General features: G+C 40.3%; 1 protein-coding gene across 4 annotated transcripts in view; it reads left to right on the top strand.

Annotated features, from left to right (window-relative positions):
• The window catches only part of ptpn22 (protein tyrosine phosphatase non-receptor type 22), a 37,374-nt gene extending 17,640 nt beyond the window's left edge, over positions 1 to 19,734 (top strand). The window contains exons 12-27 of one of the 4 annotated variants that reach the window (XM_015342723.2): positions 4,889 to 4,977; positions 5,684 to 6,417; positions 7,028 to 7,120; positions 7,553 to 7,642; positions 9,349 to 9,423; positions 9,908 to 10,038; positions 10,508 to 10,535; positions 10,830 to 10,904; positions 11,316 to 11,387; positions 12,625 to 12,776; positions 14,164 to 14,191; positions 14,872 to 14,943; positions 15,072 to 15,178; positions 16,668 to 16,692; positions 16,799 to 16,873; positions 17,159 to 19,734. In XM_015342723.2, coding sequence (XP_015198209.1) covers positions 4,889 to 4,977; positions 5,684 to 6,417; positions 7,028 to 7,120; positions 7,553 to 7,642; positions 9,349 to 9,423; positions 9,908 to 10,038; positions 10,508 to 10,535; positions 10,830 to 10,904; positions 11,316 to 11,387; positions 12,625 to 12,776; positions 14,164 to 14,191; positions 14,872 to 14,943; positions 15,072 to 15,178; positions 16,668 to 16,692; positions 16,799 to 16,873; positions 17,159 to 17,220 — 1,908 coding nt within the window. In that variant the 3' untranslated portion in view covers positions 17,221 to 19,734. Of the gene's footprint in view, positions 1 to 4,888; positions 4,978 to 5,683; positions 6,418 to 7,027; positions 7,121 to 7,546; positions 7,643 to 9,348; positions 9,424 to 9,907; positions 10,039 to 10,507; positions 10,536 to 10,829; positions 10,905 to 11,315; positions 11,388 to 12,624; positions 12,777 to 14,163; positions 14,192 to 14,871; positions 14,944 to 15,071; positions 15,179 to 16,667; positions 16,693 to 16,798; positions 16,874 to 17,158 lie in introns of all 4 variants that reach the window. The other 3 variants (XM_015342724.2, XM_015342722.2, XM_015342725.2) reach the window with 3 other exon arrangements.
• Positions 19,735 to 19,800: the final 66 nt, after the last annotated feature.

Raw genomic sequence — 19,800 nt, 5'->3', positions numbered from 1 at the left:
TGATGCTACTATTGTCTCATGCTCACAAGATACCACACTGCTCCTCTCTTTGCACAACATGAGTTCCGTGATTCACTGTACATTATTCTGTCATTTTATGTCACTTAGTTGCATGGATTATTTTCCACATAAAGCAATAATTCACCAGAGGTTTACTTCAGTGATTCCTTCAATCCTGAAGGAACACTGTGTCTTGAAGCATTGATTGGGATTCATAACCAGAACAAATGTGTACCATTTTCTAAAGGTTTAGAGCTGTCCATACAGTACCTAATTATATAACATTACTAATTGGATCTTGGGGGAAAAAGAGTAAATGCTCACTGTAGAAGAGTTTAATATGTCGTCATTCCCACCTTCCTCTATTAATCATAAAGTGGTTACTTATTAAACAGCTGTTTCTTCCAAAATAAGGATAATTGGAGGTGACACAGATGGCAGTTTTGTATGTTGGAAATAATATGCTTAAAGTTGGGTATTTTATCAACTAAGGACTGAATACAGAAACAAATTGATCACATGAAAAGATGAGAACTGAGGAGAGAACTGGGAATCACTGATTTACTGTACATTGTCTGATTAAAGGAGCTTTCAATGACTAAAGGGAAAACCCCAATATTATTTATTCACAATCGGTGGCAACATGAATAGACTATGGTGTCTCACAACACCAGTTCATCTAAAGCTAGTCATCCAAACAGACAGATGATGTTTTTCTGTGTGCTAGTTGTAACCAGGGAACAAACAGAAACCTTGGAAATACTGTGTATGGGAGATATATCCACATGTTTTGAAATCCTGTGCATTGACATTTTCTGTCTTCCTGTGTGCCAATAATGAATGCATTAACTTGTGTAACAGTAGTCAAACACGTGCTGTGCAACTTCGCAATGGGAACAAAAGTAAAGCACACAGAAACAAAAATTAGAAAACCTTATTATTCTATTTATTTTTAGAATGGATAATTTATATACCAGCTCTAAATTGGTATTTCTCCTCTCCAGATTTAACCAAATTATATCAAATCAATTTTAATAAACTCATGTTAGGGAGAATATCATTACAACCATTTTACAGTGCCTTGCGAAAGTATTCGGCCCCCTTGAACTTTTCAACCTTTTGCCACATTTCAGGCTTCAAACATAAAGATATAATTTTTTTATTTTATGTGAAGAATCACCAACAAGTGGGACACAATTGTGAAGTGGAACGAAATCTATTGGATTTTTGAAACTTTTTTAACTAATAAAAAAATGAAAAGTGGGGCGTGCAAAATTATTCGGCCCCTTTACTTTCAGTGCAGCAAACTCACTCCAGAAGTTCAGCGAGGATCTCTGAATGATCCAATGTTGTCCTTAATGACTGATGGTGATAAATAGAATCCACCTGTGTGTAATCAAGTCTCTGTATAAATGCACCTGCTCTGTGATAGTCTCAAGGTTCTGTTGAAAGCGCAGAGAGCATCATGAAGACCAAGGAACACACCAGGCAGGTCCGTAATACTGTTGTGGAGAAGTTTAAAGCCGGATTTGGATACAAAAAGATTTCCCAAGCTTCAAACATCCCAAGGAGCACTGTGCAAGCGATCATCTTGAAATGGAAGGAGTATCAGACCACTGCAAATCTACCAAGACCTGGCCGTCCCTCTAAACTTTCAGCTCAGACAAGGAGAAGACTGATCAGAGATGCAGCCAAGAGGCCAATGATCACTCTGGATGAACTGCAGAGAACTACAGCTGAGGTGGGAGAGTCTGTCCATAGGACAACAATCAGTCTTACACTGCACAAATCTGGCCTTTATGGAAGAGTGGCAAGAAGAAAGCCATTTCTCAAAGATATCCATAAAAAGTCTCGTCTAAAGTTTGCCACAAGCCACCTGGGAGACACCCCAAACATGTGGAAGAAGGTGCTCTGGTCAGATGAAACCAAAATCGAACTTTTTGGCCACAATGCAAAACGATATGTTTGGCGTAAAAGCAACACAGCTCATCACCCTCAACACACCATCCCCACTGTCAAACATGGTGGTGGCAGCATCATGGTTTGGGCCTGCTTTTCTTCAGCAGGGACAGGGAAGATGGTTAAAATTGAGGGGAAGATGGATGCAGCCAAATACAGGACCATTCTGGATGAAAACCTGTTGGAGTCTGCAAAAGACCTGAAACTGGGACGGAGATTTATCTTCCAACAAGACAATGATCCCAAACATACAGCAAAATCTACAAAGGAATGGTTCACAAATAAACGTATCCAGGTGTTTGAATGGCCAAGTCAAAGTCCAGACCTGAATCCAATCGAGAATCTGTGGAAAGAGCTGAAAACTGCTGTTCACAAACGCTCTCCATCCAACCTCACTGAGCTCGAGCTGTTTTGCAAGGAAGAATGGGCAAGAATTTCAGTCTCTCGATGTGCAAAACTGATAGAGACATACCCCAAGCGACTTGCAGCTGTAATCGCAGCAAAAGGTGGCTCTACAAAGTATTAACGCAAGGGGGCCGAATAATTTTGCACGCCCCACTTTTCATTTTTTTATTAGTTAAAGTTTCAAAAATCCAATAGATTTCGTTCCACTTCACAATTGTGTCCCACTTGTTGGTGATTCTTCACATAAAATAAAAAATTTATATCTTTATGTTTGAAGCCTGAAATGTGGCAAAAGGTTGAAAAGTTCAAGGGGGCCGAATACTTTCGCAAGGCACTGTATATGACTCAAAGATCTGAAAATCTGAAACTGAATTCACAATCTTCTGCAATGAAGTTACATGATTTCAAGTGTGACAGGTCAATCTTACAGACCTTAGATTTAGGATAAAGACAGTGCACTGACCTGTCACTGTGCTGTCACTGATGTGGTGTCTATTGATCCAGTCAGTGCTGTAGTCCAGGCCTGCCTAGTGAGTTGCATTATACCAGCTCTCTCCCCTTCTCCTGGAAACAGATTCACCACGTTCTCAAAAACCTTTGTCGAGAGAATGAGGCATATGCGTATGTGTGTGTTTGTTGGGTGAGGGGCAGGAAATTTAATTACCAAGTTCCCCTAAATCAGAAAGAGACTGAACAGGTATTTCAAGAATACGTGCCCTTATTTGCCTTGTTCGGAAATTCGCCCGCTCGGGATGTTTTGAAGAACTTAGAGATGGAGCTCATACAGGTCTTCAGCTTTGTCATGCCAATATTTGGTTTCCTTTGTCAGTGCCTTTTCATTCATTGTATGTATCCTCACACTCTGTTCATCTCAAGTGTGCACTGCAGACACCTGCCACTCACAGATAATCTCACTGTATCAGAAAAGTTTATTTTTTATTGTTTTTTGGTGAGCACCTTAGCACCTAAATGTGTATGATTGTTTTGTTCTAAGACTGCATGCATTAAAGGCAGAGCACACCACTGTTTTTAAAAGTGTTTGATACAAAGGATTGGAATTAATACCAAAGTTGCTATTACTATTTGTAAGTTACCAAAAATATTATGAAGGAAAATAATTGCTGAAATGTATCAACAAAGAGGCACTAAACTATCCAAAAAGGAAGGTATGTGTGGACAGGTGGCTTCATTGGCTATGTGGTCAAAACCTACTTCTCAGAGACAGTAAATGAGCTAGACTTCACAAACATTACATGCCAGTGACACACATATTTTTCAAAAATAAACTTAACAATGCCACACAGTGAAACATAAAAAACAAGACTCGGATTTTGGCTTGTTATTAATTAACCACTACTACTAATACAAAACATAAGATTGTAAGACTCATTTGGATGTTAACTGTGTAGAGGTTAATTAGACTTAACTTGTCTTTCCTTAATGAAAGCAGGCAGGCTTCCTGTTCTGACTCTGTGGCAGTGAAAGATACTGTATTTATTTAAAATGACTAAGAAATGTCTGACTGCTGTATCTTTTGTGACGTGTTGCTGGTTTTGTCTGCTGGTTTTTAAATTTATAAGTTTTCTGAATATGAATATGCCTATTTGTTTAACACACCACGTTATCCTGTATATGCCAGCACAGAAGATTATTGCAGTTACGTAGTCTATAGTCATTTATAACAGGAAAGTCACTGTTGAGGGCTGAAGACTTAATGTTCTAAGGAAACAGACTTCCCCTTTAACCCTCCAGACAGTCTTTGTAATAAACCTATTACAAAACTACTCCAAACTGTGTTGTGAGACTTAACAGCCTGTTTATAGCGATACAGCTTTACAGCTTATTGAAACAAGTATCTCACCCAAAAGACTCTTAAAGGATTCCAGATCAGCTTCAAGCTTATGACTAGGTAGCTCATTCCAGCCTCCCTTGATCCATTATATAAAGCATTTGGCTTTATCATTCATTATATAAAGTGTTTCCAGTCTATAATACACTCCCATTTATTCTCCAGTTAGGTTCTTGGATCTTTGTTCCACTGCTGGTCCTAATGTAGTTCTCAGAGTAGACTTTGTTACCACATTATCATGACTTTAATTACTTCTGTCAAGTCCCCTTGTCGTGTCCCTTTTCTGAGAAAAAAGTGATTCAACTCCTTATTGTATTATTTTTAAACTTGTTACATTATTATTAGTAACACACGAAATATGTTTTAGCTCACAAAATTAGTAAATGCAAATGACAATTAAAAAGGAATCCAGAGGAACAGTCGGATTACTTTTTTCCATGGCTCATGGAGCCTGTGGAGGTGTTTGTGCTTGCTCAGTTTTGTGCTTGATGGTGGGTTGCATCCCATTTGTCAAAACCTCTTATTTTGTCAGGTAAGGTTGTGTATGTGCAGATGGAAATTATTTTGTTTCACATTCTGCCCTGCTGTGTTTGACCTTAGGTAAGTGTACTTCAATTTACTCATTGAACCCATCCTAGTCCCGGGCTTCTCATAGCCTCTCTCTGTGCCCTGCAGGTTCCAGATGCTCCCTCCCCCATTGAGGTGGACAGTGACAGTGAGTTCTCAGACATTAGTGACATCTCAGAGCATGAAGAGAAACCCAGGTGAGGGCCAGACGTGGCTCTGTTCGAACTCACCTAGAGGACTAAAACAGAACTTTAACTCTGCTGTCAGCTGCAAAAACAACAGCAGCACTACCACCTTGTAGCCTGATTAGAGAAGCTAAAAAAGACTGGGCCTGGTTAGTACTGGGATGGGAGACCTCCAAGAAAAACTAGGCAATGATCCCTCAACCAAACAAAATTACAATGACACTGTATGGTGAGAGGGGACAATTAATCAGACAACTTTTTTTGAAACATTAAATCAAGATCCCGAATATTTGGACATTAAGGATTTCTGCAGCACTGTTTGTAAGAGCAGGAGGTAACTCCAGTGTCCTCGTAAAGTTCCACTCTAGGCATGTCTGGCATGATGCTGCCAGAGCTATAATCTTCAAATGACTGGTTGATCGACTGTGTGACCAGACCTATTCCAGAACTAAGTATCCTAAAACCGTATCTCTCCTTAATTTGTCATAGTGATATAAAATTTGGAAATTAAAATGAATAACATTTTGAATCCCCAAAGGTACAAAATGCCAAAAGTAAATGCAATATTGTAATTTAAATAGCAGAGAAACAACTTTGTTATTGACAAAAAATTAAAGAACACAATGAAGCCCTTCAACAGCTGTTCGTGCAAATGAAAAAGAAAAGGGTTGGTCCCAGCTGGACTTTGATTCCACTGATTTTTATTCATGTTCCTCAGGCAAACAGGACAGGAGAGTCCAATGGAACAACATGATCTCATGGTTCCGGAAACTTCTTCCTCACTCCAACCCTACCTGCAGCTTACAGGAGACGGACATGGCCTCTCTGTTACAGGATGGTATGAGCCCCCCCATCCAGACAGGCACCCCCTTGTCAATGAGGTGACACAAGTGAGGCACAGACAACAACAATTTCCACAGAGAAGCCTGGAGGACAGAGTGGCCAAACACCGCAGCCTGGACTTCAGCAGCATGTGGACACCTGAGTCCAGCCCCAGGGGCCTGAGGAAACCACTATTATGCCTCAGCAAATCAAACCAACCCTCTTGGGTAGAGGAGCCAAAGGCAGAGCTCACAGAGAGACAGAGGGAGATGAGCTGTGGCCACCAACAGGAGGACATAGGCAGATCTCTGGGTAGCTGGCAAGAAAGTGTGAAGTCAGACTGGGAACTTCTGGAGACAAACACGAACCTAGACCCGGAAACAGACCTCCCCCTAAGAGCCGTTTCTGAGGGCTTCCATTACTCTGTGGAAGATCCTTACTTCACTTCTAATTCTCCCCGGGACTCTCTTGGCACACTGGAGAGTTGTGAGTCTCTGGAGAAGCTCTGTGAGGCCAATGGAAGGATCAGTGTGGTGATGCCAACGGTTGACAGCCAGTGGACCAGCAACCCCTGTTACAACACACCCAGGCTCATGCTAAACGACTGTGAGCTCAGCGGCACAGGAAATGGTGAGCACACAGCATTTAATACTGTTTTAGACATTAACTTTCTAATTATCTTGACAGGATTGATAGGGTGGTTTTCAGTGACTTATAGTATGTTCCATTGTATAACTTTGTGCCCAGAATTATCAGACTAGAATTGAGGAGCAAATCTTAGCAAGTAATTCTTAGTCAGTGCCTGCTGTCAATCTGTTTCCCAGTCATTGCATTCATTAAATGTTTCAAAGTACCAAAGTATGCATTTTTAACATAAGAAACCGCAGTACAAAGTTCATCATTTCCTCTTAAGAAGGAAACTTAAGAGAGACTCAAATAGAAATTAAGTGTAAAATCACTAGATAGCTAGAGACACTTCTTTTATGGAAAGAGGTATGGGAGTCCAAAACAAATTACCTAACCCTATTGTTGAAGTTGGTGATATGGAATCTCTTAATAGCTACTAGGTGCCAATCAAGATAGGCCAAATGGTCTCTTCTCGTTTGTTACTTTTCTTATCGTTTCAATATGCCAACAACTAAAGACAGAAGCAGCTCTTGGACGTTGACTCTTGGCTGTATTTGAAGCCCTTTCCTATGTGGTATCTGTCTCCCAGCATTTTCAATGTCACCATTCTCAGATGACGAGTCGCCCCCACCTCTGCCAGCAAGAACCCCAGAATCCTTCATCCTGGCCAGTGCTCCCAGCGATCCTTGTGCACCCAGTGAGCCAGGTGAGTCCACCCTGCTCCATGAGCACTAAACAAGCAGATCTGTGTTGCACCCAGGCTAGCTACACACAGCATTTAACAGCACTGAACAGAACTGATACCTATATGAACAAATTGTTCCCCATATCCTGCGATTTACAACAGTGTGGAACCTCAGAGGCGCTACTGTATATACAGTCTTGGCATTCAGCACTTAATTTTACTGGTACTTCTGCCCCCTTGGTATAAATATAAGCTTTGTGTATAACTATCTGCTTCAGGCCCTAAATGACGCCCAAGGCCTTGCAGTTGGTGTCTTTTCACAATGGTAGTGTCTCTGTGTCATTGCTACTCATGTATTGGCATCAGCATAATCAGCCTCTGTGTATACTGAACCATTTTTGCACCAATATGTTTGTGTATTGCAATTTTATATTTTATTTTCTGAAGATGCAGAACATCCCAGAACTGAACTGATCTACAGAACTGATGACATCTTTGAAGCAAGCAGCTTGCTAGGTCCTGACAATGACTCCAATGAAACCAGTAAGTCAAGATTGGCAGATTCAGTAAATGGTTTTGACCTACAGAAATCCTAATAGAAGTCTAGAATATTTCTTATTTTATATCATGCATTTTATAAGAATGTCACAAAGTGCTGCATAACTGAATAAAAATCAGACATCAGACATTAGACAAGGTTAACATGAAGATTAAGTATTATAACTTAAATACATTTTTCCACTTGATTTGGTGCATTTCAATATGGCCCAACTGCCAAAGAAAAGCTGGAAGGTATTCCAAATAGACAAAATTACTGGGAAGTGCTTGGTACTTGTGAATGATTCCTTTTCAAGGCATTTTCCAAAGTAACAGGTAAAGGTTTATTCTATGCTGAAAGGAACTGAAAAGTGACACAACATTTTAGCCTTATTCAAGTGTGAAGGAAAAGGCTCCACAGTCAAAACGTTGTGTCTCTTTTCTTTTCCTTTCAGCATGGATGAACCTTTGCTGTTCCTGTTGCAGCCTACGCATGCTGACGCAGCTACCTTCTCAAATTTTCCAAAGTAGAAACTTGTAAACATACAGTAGCTGTGACAAATCTCAAATTTCTTATTTACCATTGCTGAATCACTTTTAGTCTTGAACAGAGGACAGAACAATGGCTTGATCCAAGCATTTAAAATTCCATAAATATACTGACAATATCCACCCATAGGACTTCATCAAAACTGGGAAACATGAGCCAGTGGACAAAAGGGAACCTAAGAGGAAGTACACTTAAAATTGGAAACAGAAAAGTCTTTACACAAAGAGCTATGAGGATCAGACTACCCACCTATGTTGTAGACATTGCCCAGGATTCCTTCGAGGAAGACCTGAATAAGATCCATGGATCTAATAGCTTCTAGTAACACAAAGAGCAAGTTGGATGAAGTGGTCTCCTCCTATTTGTAAGATTATTTTTTATTTTAAGATGGAGTCTGGTTTGAGAATCAGGAAATCTACACTTGCTAAATATGTGTATCATATGAGATATTTATCTAATGTTTTGATAAGATCCATCTTTACAGAAACCATCACAACAAATGTTGATTGCAAAATGTCTACTGGATAGCTCTAGTTCTGCTCTTTGCAGAAATGACAGGGTTTGTCATGAAAAGCATGCCAATCACAACCGATCTAGCGGGTGGCATTTTAGAAATGTAGAAAGTGATCTCATCTGGACATGTGATGAGAACCAGGAGTATGACTGCCTGAACAGGTCAGGGTAAGGAATGCAATGTACTTTAAGGAATTTTAAGTAGATGTACGACCTCTGGCCAAGATATTAGGAAACCATATCAAATATGGTGTGCACTCTGTGTGTTGCCCCACAGCAAGAACAGTCCAGTATAGTATGTACTGCAGCTCCATCTCATCTCGTTTGGTTAGTTCCAGTTAGTTAATAAGCTCAACCTTTAGCCCAGCTTGTGGTGAAGGCAATGGTGTGTGGGACTGAATATGACTCCATCAAGTGCTGTGCAACTCTTCATCTCTTAGAGTATAACATCAACATGTGCAACATAACTTCTGTTTTAGTATGCTCTTGGCACTTCCTCTTGAAGGTGAATCATACGATTACATTTGCAGATTACATCGATTGATTCACTGATGTGCTCATGTGAGCCACAGATTTACAATGTGCATTGAGGATTTGTGATAGAGTGGACTCACAGTATGAACTGAGGGTTTGCTGGTTTGTGTTACAGAAGGATCTCCCCCCTCGCCTGTGCCCCCCTTGCCTGAGAGAACTCCTGAGTCCTTCATCTTGGCCAGTGAAGAGGGTGAGTACAGAGCAGCACTGGGATCAGGGCACACTATAAAAAACTTGTGGAAGATAAATGTTGACTTGGCCATCTGTGCTTGTTTTGTGAGTTACACAGTATCTATTTATGCACATAAACTCCTTCTGGAAAAGTGTCAGTAATTTGATTGGCCTTCTTCCACACAGGCTACTAAACATGTTATGACAGAAGTCACTATTGGCCACAAGCAGGTATCTCACCTGAGAAAATCAACTATCACTCACACCAAAGCAGAAATCTAAAGCATAAAGCCATCGAAACAAGATAGGGAACAGAAAATTTAAAATAGTTTTGCTTCTGTACTTTAAGACTGGTAAATGATAGGCTTTTCAGAATCTTGCTTAGTGTGGAACCTTGTTTTCACTTCAGGTTTCTTGTCATACTGTGCTCTAAGAATCAGCTGTATGGCTGTTTCCATAGCAGACACTGGCAGACAGACTCCAAACATCTGTCTTTTCTGCAGATTTTGCAAAGGCAGAGTCCCAGACCCAGCCTCCCACACATAATCTAAAAGTGGGCACGTCTCTGGAATGGTGTGGGAACTCCGAACAAAAGGACGTCTCAGAATCCAGCAAATCATGGAGACGGAGCAAAGTAAATCTTTATCATAAGTATCTCATGACCTACCCCTGTTGTGGATTATAAAACGACAAAAATTGGAAATATACATGTTGTCTTAAGTGGCCTCCGCTGAGAAGGATATTTTAATCTGTGTTTTAAGCTCAAGATTCAGTCAGATCTGTACAGTTCAGTGGAAAAATATCACCTAAAACAGAAAGAAATGAACAAGCACAGCAATATTTCATCTTAGGTAAGATTGTGTGATTTTCTGTGTGGTAAGGGCAATAGGTACCAGTGATTGCCCTCAAATTGCAGTCAGTATGGCGGAGATGATTATTCTTCTACTCTGTGGTAAAGATGATTCTTCTACGACTGGAAGTGATAGTGATACCCACAGAGTCCTTGCTCTATAATGCTAATAGACATACCACTATAGGCAATATACCACTGCAGGCTTATCCCTCAAGGCTAAATAATTAAGTTTACCTATTATTTTTTCCAGAGCTTAAAAGCAAGATTTTCATTATTTGGTAAGTTTATTAAAAATCATTCTTCTTTTTAAACTTTAAAGAAACAGCTTTCAGTACCATGTATAGGTATTGGTTTTCTCTTTCATTAATATATGTAGAAAATACACAATTTTAATATGTACTGTTACATATAGAAATATGTAATCATGTTGAAGCTCATGTTGAAGCTTGAGCTGAGTTCTGTGGTTTCTTCTAAAAACTAAAACATGCTTGGATCTCAATCTGTACGGTCTGAGGAATTAGCCTCTGGGGACGGTCCAGTCACTGACCACTGTCTTCTCTGTGCTGTTCCAGTGGCTCCCTCTGCCTCCATACCTACACTTGTCCCCGTGCAGCCTGCTCCCCCTGCTCCTGCCCCAGCAGTGGCAGGTAAGTATTGTGTGTTAATAGGAGAGGTCCAGTAAATATACCTGTCCTGCAGCCAGCGGCAGCGTGAATGAATGGGTCTCATCGGAGACACCACAGGCAAACTGCCATCTGATACGTCTACTACAGAGCAGACGTTTTCCCCAAAAAGGAAATGAGCTATTTTGTCCTAATTAAATATAATTGTATTTATATAAGTGCTATTTTTCTCCTCCAAATTAAACTCTTTTATGCATCTCCTACAGTATCTCTGTAATATTAATGTCAGAAAAACAAAGCGCCGGCAGATGCCAGAATGTCTCAGGAAGTGCTGAGTATACAGGGTGGCAGTGCAGGGGCTTTGAAGGATATTCTGGAGATGAACTGCTGTTTCCGTTCCCCCGTCTTTTCTGATAAACCTGCCTTTTTGTCCAGAATCCCCATCATCTGTCGGTCCTCCCCTCCCAGACCGAACTCCTGAGTCCTTTGTTCTCGCTTTGGAACAGGGTGGGTGACTTTCACTATGGCACTTTGAACTTCAGCTGTTTAAAATATTTTTCCTGTGAATGTTTTTCTGCTGTTTCCTATGGCTTGTATGTATCATGCAGTATAACAAGGCTTCATGCTTGGTCGAGCTCTTGTCTTAGATGAGATAAGATCACTTTATTGGCCATATACAATTTCTTGTATTAGGAATTTGTATTTTTTCGCATACCCCCAACTTGCTCTTCATGAGACACACAGACAGGGAGAGAAGCTTGGGGTCAGAGCGCAGGGTCAGCCATTTATACGGCACCCCTGGAGCAGTTGGGGTTAAGGGCCTTACTCGGGGGCCCAACAGAGTAGGATTCCTCTGCCAGTCACGGGATACGAACCAGCAACTTTCCAGCCACAGGAAGTCTTGATGTCACTATTATTTACGCTGTGGTTTTACAAAGGTATTGATCTCACTTAATGTCTTTGTACTCTTTCGCTTAATGTCTTAATGTTAATGCTTAATGACATTCTCTTAATGTCTTTGTATTCTTTGTATTGGAGCATATGTACAAATACGCATTTCATTGCACTTGTGCATATGACAAACTGAACTGAACTCTACAGAGTTTGCACCTCATACAGATGACTCAATTCTTCTCCTTCACACAGCATCAGGTTCAGCTTCCAATATCTGTCCATCCAATTAACCTACCAATATCCAAGAGCAATCTGGGCTGTGGGAGGAAACTGGAGCACTGGAGAAAACCCACACGATCACTGAGATAACATACAAACTCCAAACAGGCTTTCAATATCACATGTCAAAAATTACACTGAACAGTTCCACACGGGTTAAAAACTGCGTGGTCCAAAAAACTGAGAGCAATTCAGCGAACTCTAATGCAAATGATAATATAATTCTTCACAAAACGTTTTGAAAGCCAGCCTGTCTCTTTTGAGCTCTTGCAATTGGAGGGTCCTAAACCCAGACTGAAAATGATGATTGGTCTCCTTGATCCACATTGACTAACATAATGAGTTACATATACTGTAATAACCGCTCTTTCAGTGCTGGATACAACAGTACAGTGAGCCAGTGTAAGAACCAGGAACCTAGATTAAGACACCAGACCTTCTATCCTCTTAATTTTCCCTTTCAATACCAAAGACTATTATTAAAAACCTTACAGAGTTTGCCTTGTTCATTGCTGTTAGGCTACATACAACTCTCTCATACAAGCCTCACTGCTTTTCCCGACATTTATAGCACCATTAACAGCAGGTGAGATGCTGTTCCCTGTGTTAGATTCCTCTCAGCTACAGCCTGCCATACAAGTTCAGAAAATCGGAACCTCCTCGGAGTGGTGTGGAAACTCTCAGCCAAAGAAACTGCTAGAGACAATGAAGATTCGTAGCAAGGTAAGCACGATTCCTTTTCATCATCATCTGCCATGGCAGATCACTCTTCTAAGATCTTTTGTCGGTGTCCTAATCCGTTAGAAATGGAAATTGTTGACATTTTTAAAACTTGCTTAAAGAACTGTTTATTTGCCAGGCATCTAATGATTAGTTTAATTTTACTCTTGGTTTTATTGTGTCTACTCACAGTGTTTTTCTGTTTGTTTTGTTTTTTTCTTCTGTTCAGTGTGTTGTTGTACAAAGCTTTGTGTTTATTAAAAATGTATTATTAGAATTAGCAACATCCTCATCTACTTCAGGTGCTTCTTACTTCACGTTGTTGAACAGAAGCTGGAAAGACCTTTCATGTAATTAAATCATTATGGGAAAAAATCTAAATTTAATAATAATAACAATAATTGCCTACACTTATATAGCGCTTTTCTGGACACTCCACTCAAAGCTCTTTACAGGTAATGGGGAGTCCCATCCACCACCACCAATGTGCAGCATCCACCTGGATGATGCGACGGCAGCCATAGTGCGCCAGAACGCTCACCACACATCAGCTATCAGTGGGGAGGAGAGCAGAGTAATGAAGCCAATTCATAGATAGGGATTATTAGGAGGCCATGATTGGTAAGGGCCAATGGGAAATTTGGCCAGGAAGCCAGGGTTACACCCCTACTCTTTTCGAGAAACACCCTGGGATTTTTAATGACCACAGAGAGTCAGGACCTCAGTTTTATGTCTCATCCGAAGGATGGCGCCTATTCACAGTATAGTGTCCCCGTCACTAAACTGGGGCATTAGGACCCACATGGACCGCAGGGTGAGCACCCCCTGCTGGCCCCACTAACACCTCTTCCAGCAACAACCTTAGTTTTTCCCAGGAGGGCTCCCATCCAGGTACTGACCAGGCTCACACCCGCATAACTTCAGTGGGTTGCCAGTTGTGAGTTGCAGAGCGATATGGCTGCTGGCGATTTATTATATTATAAATTTAGAGATGATAAAACTTCATTAACAAAACTGACCTGCCTGCCCTAAGGCAAGGTCAGTTCTCAGTGTTGAGCATATACTTTGTTTTACTGTCCTGACTCTGAAAGACAGCCACGGCCAACTTTTCTATCTCTATTCATTTTGCCCTTGTAAAAATAAGAAAAAATAAGAATATAACAGGAAGAACTGGACTAAATGGCTTTGTGAACCTAGGGCATAATACTGTGTCCAATATATTTAATATTATGTTAGATATATATAAATAGTGCATAAGAACAGATGTCATTTAAAAAAATATATTTGTTGATATTTTGTAGCACATGTCCCAGCATCAAAGAAAAATAATATCCCTTGTTTTTTTCTCATTCAAAATACACTCATGTCTTTCAAACTGCCTCTCTTTCAGAGCGTTAAAGGTAAAAGTTCAAAACTTGGTAAGTAATTTACTTTTTGCTTGTTAAGGTCTTGTATGGCTTCAGATGCCTTAACACAATATTCGACTTAAAAAAGCAATAACTTGATATTCCAGCAGAGGACAGCCAAGACCTTTCCTGGCTAAGAAACTGTGAGGTGTTTTAATTACTAGAAAAGGGTGAAGCCTTAGTACACCTACACTTCAGGGTTGGTCTTAAGAGGACCAGCATGCCTGCAGATTTATATTCCACTTAAAACAGCTAGATACAGGCTTACCTGTAACCATTTTACAACTTCTCCCAGCTGTACAGGTGCTGCTGTTTTAAAGAGACATAGAAAGCCTGCAGTCACAGCAGCCAAAAGGACCAAGATTGGAAAACCTGACCTAACATGCCTGTGTTTCAATGAACTGTATTATGCCTACTAATTATAAGTTAGTAAGCTCTGTCTGAGGTATTCCTAGGCTTTAAAAGAGAAGCAGCGGGCTTCTAATTTTTCTCAAAATATTAAGTATAAATTGTATAAATATTAATAATAAATAATGGCACTGGAATTGTAGCACCACATATCATTTTTGAACTACTTGTTCAAAACACTTGTGTGTTTTGTCAATGTCTAAATATGGCATCAAGCTAGAGTTCTATGAAAACATTACTCCACAATGCAGTGTTTTATCCATGCTGTGCGTGTCTTCTTGCAGAACCTCTGTCTGTGGTGTGTCCGGCTGTGCACAATAGCACCGTGCAGGCTGTCCCCATGCCTCCAGGAAATGGTGAGTGAGAAACTCACTCTTCACAATTCGGTTAGGTACCAATACACAGAAGAGTCTCTCACCAAAATCCTGCATTCCCAAACCTCTCAAGTTAAACGTCTGCTTGTGTTCTGGTTCTGTACCCGTAGAAATGCCTTCTGCAGACGGCAGGCCCCTGGCAGTACCTGGCATGTCATCGGAGGAGCCCCAAAACAAGAGCACCTCCAAATCTCTGTCCAGTATCTCTCGGTCTAAGGTAAGGCCAGGGAGACCATAACAGTTTGAGTCTCTAAATAAAACGTTAAAGTTCAATTTTGGTAAATACTGTGATAGAAATGGAGAGAGGTAAGAACTCTCCCTTGGGATCAAACAGCAGCTTTCTAGCCCTCTAGCTTGACATTGTATGATCGCTGAAGGCAAGCAATGCTGGGCCAGGTTAATTCTGGGATGGGAGACCTATTCTGGAAAACCAAACATCCATCCATTTCATCCATTTTCTAGACCACTTCATTCAATTCGGGGTCGTGGTGCAGCTGGGCCAAATGGTGTATATGGTGTTGGTAGACCAACAGGTGGTTCTCTTCCCTCTAGAATCTCCATGTTCATGACCAGAATGGGGGCACTGAGCTATAGGAGGTGCTCCCCTTCGACTGACATAATAAACTGTGGTTCTGATTACTTTGCTCTGAAAAAGTCCATGGCAGTCTTCCTAAGAGCTTGGCCTTGCACAGTCTGGTGTACCTAAATTTCTCCCTCTATTCAATAGGTGAAGCATTGTCTCATTTCTCCATCTGACCTACTGTTTAGTAGGGATACTAGTGCAGATTGACTGCAGTTCAATGCAGCTGGTGGAGGCTGTAGTAGGTCTCCACCTACCACATAAAACACTTTGGGATAAAGTGTACTGTATAAATACAAGGAGTTAAAATGGTCAATATAACATATAAAAAGCTAATACATAATTATTATTAATTAATCTTAAATTACATAGCTAAAGGCCTTACTCATATCATAGGTGGGTAGCTGCGTCAGCATGCGTAGGCTGCAAAGGAACAAGTAATAGGTTTATTCCATGCTGAAAAAAAGAAGAAAGAGAACACAACGTTTCGGCCGTGGAGCCTTCTTCAGGTGTGCACACCTGAAGAAGGCTCCACGGCCGAAACGTTGTGTTCTCTTTCTTCTTTTTTTCAGCATGGAATAAACCTATTACTTGTTCCTTTACTCATATCATGTTCACCAATGATATGAATACATGAAGATAGTTTATACACGCAAGGCAAAAGAGAACAATGTGTGACAATTTGATCTCCGAATATGCTGATCAAACTCAGCTGTTGCTCATTCTAGACTAGTACTCTCCATTACGTAGCAGCTGGTTCAGTATGATTACTTGTGTATGTTTTCAGTTTTAGTGTCTTCTGACTCATAACCCAGGAGCAACATCAAAAGTTGTCTGCACCTATGCCTCATTCATCTTTGTCTGCAATACATACAAGTCAAAATGTATAGCCATATTTACAAGAGCCATGTGTAGCATGGACCCTGGGACTGTGCTGGCTCAGAATAAAATATCTCCATGTCTCAGCTACTGAAAAAAAAATCTTTTGTTAATTTCATACTTGTCTTTTTCACTGAGAAGTTTGTCATAAGTGTGAAAGATTGACAGGACCTGTTTTTTTATACTGCTTACAACGAAATTTTTAAAGGCATGGGCCATCAGCTCTCTTCCGCTTTTCTCTCTGCAGAGCCTGAGGTTTCTGAAGAGAAAAAGTGAGTCTCCTTTCTCATTTGTACATACTGTTGATGGATTAGACGTGAAAGGATGTGCTAATCTGTCAAACATACTTTGTTTGTAAAAATGATGTCTCTCTTGTAGCCAAGAACACCACAACTCCAGAATCGAACACCTCTGAACCTCCTTCGCACAACGGGAGCTCTGGGTTTAAATTCGGTATGAATTTGTGACACAATTTGTAAGCAATGACTGCAGCCAAACACTTCAGATCTCCCCCTTCCACAGCATCTCTCTTGTAGGACATAAATGCCACTGACTAGCTCATCTTCATGTTCCACAGCATTTTTAACATGTTTCTGTACTGCTTCCTTGCATCATTGCATTGCCTAGCTTTGACGTCTAAACATTTCAAACTTCTCCACAAGAGGGCTCCCTTGTTCCCAGGTAACATTCACAGCATGTACTGTAGTACTCACCCCAGAATTCCCCTTCTTATTTCAGGATTTGGGAATCGCTTTTCCAAACCAAAAGGTCCACGGAAATCCCCAGAGGCATGGGTGTGAAAAGAAGGACTCGGTTATTGAGGAAAATGCACAGCTGCTCCAGAAGCTCGAAAAAGACTCTACCAGGAGAGGGTGAAAACCAAGGACTGACTTCCTGTCTGGGATATCTTCAATTTTCATTGCTGTTACCTTTTAAAAAAAAATCAGGATACTGGAAAAAGATCCTGACTTTGCAATTTCAGAAAATGACTAGAAATCCTTCAGGCAAGACGACCACACTCACCTGCTAAAATCATGTGCGATGAATACAATACTGTTCTTGCTGCAGCTGTCTAAGCAGCCCATGTTATTGGCATTGGTTGGTTCCCCATGAATGTAAGGGTTTCCTTTCCTGCAGTTCTAGATAGAGATAATACTGTTAGGTCTTGTAAAGACAGCAATAATTATACAAGCAGTCTAGCAGTGCTAGCCTAGTGTAATCTATCACAGTAGTCTGACTTTACACAAGATACTTTTCTTCATGGATTTAGGACTCAAAGCCTATTTCAAACACCCGTCTCCAGGATAATCTGAATCTGCACATCCTAGATTCCTCCAAGTGATGAACCAGTGATCCTGAACAAGTACACAGGAAAACAAGTCTCAAAATATAGAAATAAAAGTTCAGATGAAAGAATGGCAGCATGGTGGTGCAGTCGTTAGCATTGCTGCTTTGCCTTGCAATGGACTGGTATCCCGTCCCGGGACTCGGGTGTACCCTGCCTTGCACCCCTTGCTTGCTGGGAGTCCCCGGCGCCCCTACAACCCTGAAGTGGAAGTGGCATTTAGAAAATGGCTGGATGAATGGCTCTTTAAATATTTCCAAACTGTACAAAATACCTGAATGTAGTTTTTGCTTTAATGTTTACATATTGTTAAATTGGATGCAGTTACAAACTTTTATAATATACAAAAGTAATGCAATGGGAAGAAAGCATTTAAGAGACCGCAAGAGCTATTATTTATAAATTATGTACATCATCATTAACTTGAATGTATTGTTGCCTTAATTTTCAACTGTACAATATACAGAAATACTTTGAGGTAAAAAATAGTGCTGAACTGCAAGCCAACTTAGTACTACTGTTTTCCCCTCCAAACATCCATCTCTAAGCTTGTAAATCAACAGACTTGTAATAAACTACCGCAAAACTGCAGAGCTATCTTTGTTTACAGGCAGAGATGACAAGAAATCCGAGGCAAAAAAACAGCAGGACTTCTGTACATCTCCATTTTGCATCCTGAAAGATTTTGACAGTCCGTGTCCCTTTGTCACCATTTGTTTACATCTATGCTTAAGCCAAAAAAAGATGAGGGCTTATTCCTGTACATGTTCTACATACTGCACAAAACCAAACATGTAAATATGGATATTTATCTTCTTAAACAATGCATTGATTCTTTCCAACTGCAAGGATATGCAGTGCGCTGTAAAACCACAGCACTCCCCTTCATACAATTTTATACATTCCCTCGACACCCAACACGGTATTGATTTACTGTGCAATAATGCATTTTATCCGTCTCTTTACTGCTACAGAATTGAAACTAGACTTGAAACTCACAGTGCACAGCTGTTGTGGAAAGCCAGTGTGTCTTTGAGCTTTTGTACCACCCCAGCTCTTAATGAGAAAAGTGAACCGTTCATTAACTTAATTGGGCAAATTATTCAAGATATTTAACTATGGCTGATTTAAAGAGATCTTCAAAAGCTGAAGCTGTGCTTCTGGAGTCTAGTTATAGACCAGACAAAGAGGTTGCCAACTCTGCTCCAGAATACACAGAGCCTGTGGAGGAAGAATAAACTGATCCCATTTAACATAAAGGGATAAATTTGACAGCTCCCAGGTGAAGAACTGCTTATAACACAAGGCAGGGGTACCCAATCCTGGTTCTGCGGACTGACTCACCTTTACTGCAGCTTCATTGTTCTTTCATTTTAGCTGAGCTCTTAACTTAAATGAATCCTTTTGTACCAACAAGTAGTTTTTTTTTCTGCTCAGTTACTTATGAAATGCTGTACTTAAAATGCATCCTCCAATATGTCTAAGAATAAAAAACAAAGAGCTCTAATTAAACCTATTAAGAGTTCAATTATTTAACAAAGAGCTCAGGTGTAACAGTAATCAGCAGGCGTAAATCCCTAAAACCAGGATTGGGAACCTCTTTGTTGAGGAGACAGAAAACCACTGGATTATCAATCCTAACAGCTGGAGTTGGAAGTCCTAGACTACAACACTGTTAGATGGGTTTCAAAATTCCAACTGGGTAGGATGTCTTTATAAGGGTAAGATATGTCTCTATAAGGGTAAAGGATATGAAATAGGGAGGATACAGGTTATGAAAATCATTTGAAGGAAAGGATGTATTTTTAAAAAGATTAAGTATATTATGCCGACTAAAACATCATCAATAAACTTGCTCATTTGGTCTCCCACTATAACATATTTTAGTCAGTGCACATTACTGTCTAGTACAAGCCTTCTTCATCCAGTCTACTGTAATAAATAATGGCAAATAAAATATATCACAGATGTTCTTCCTTCCATTTTCTGTTTATCACAATGCCTGCATCATATTTGAATGCATTCTGATCCCAAT

This window comes from Lepisosteus oculatus, chromosome 5, assembly GCF_040954835.1.
Source record: "Lepisosteus oculatus isolate fLepOcu1 chromosome 5, fLepOcu1.hap2, whole genome shotgun sequence".
Lineage (NCBI taxonomy): Eukaryota > Metazoa > Chordata > Actinopteri > Semionotiformes > Lepisosteidae > Lepisosteus > Lepisosteus oculatus.
The sequence above is the reverse complement of the archived record's forward strand: the minus strand, read 5'-3'. Positions and strand labels throughout refer to the sequence as shown.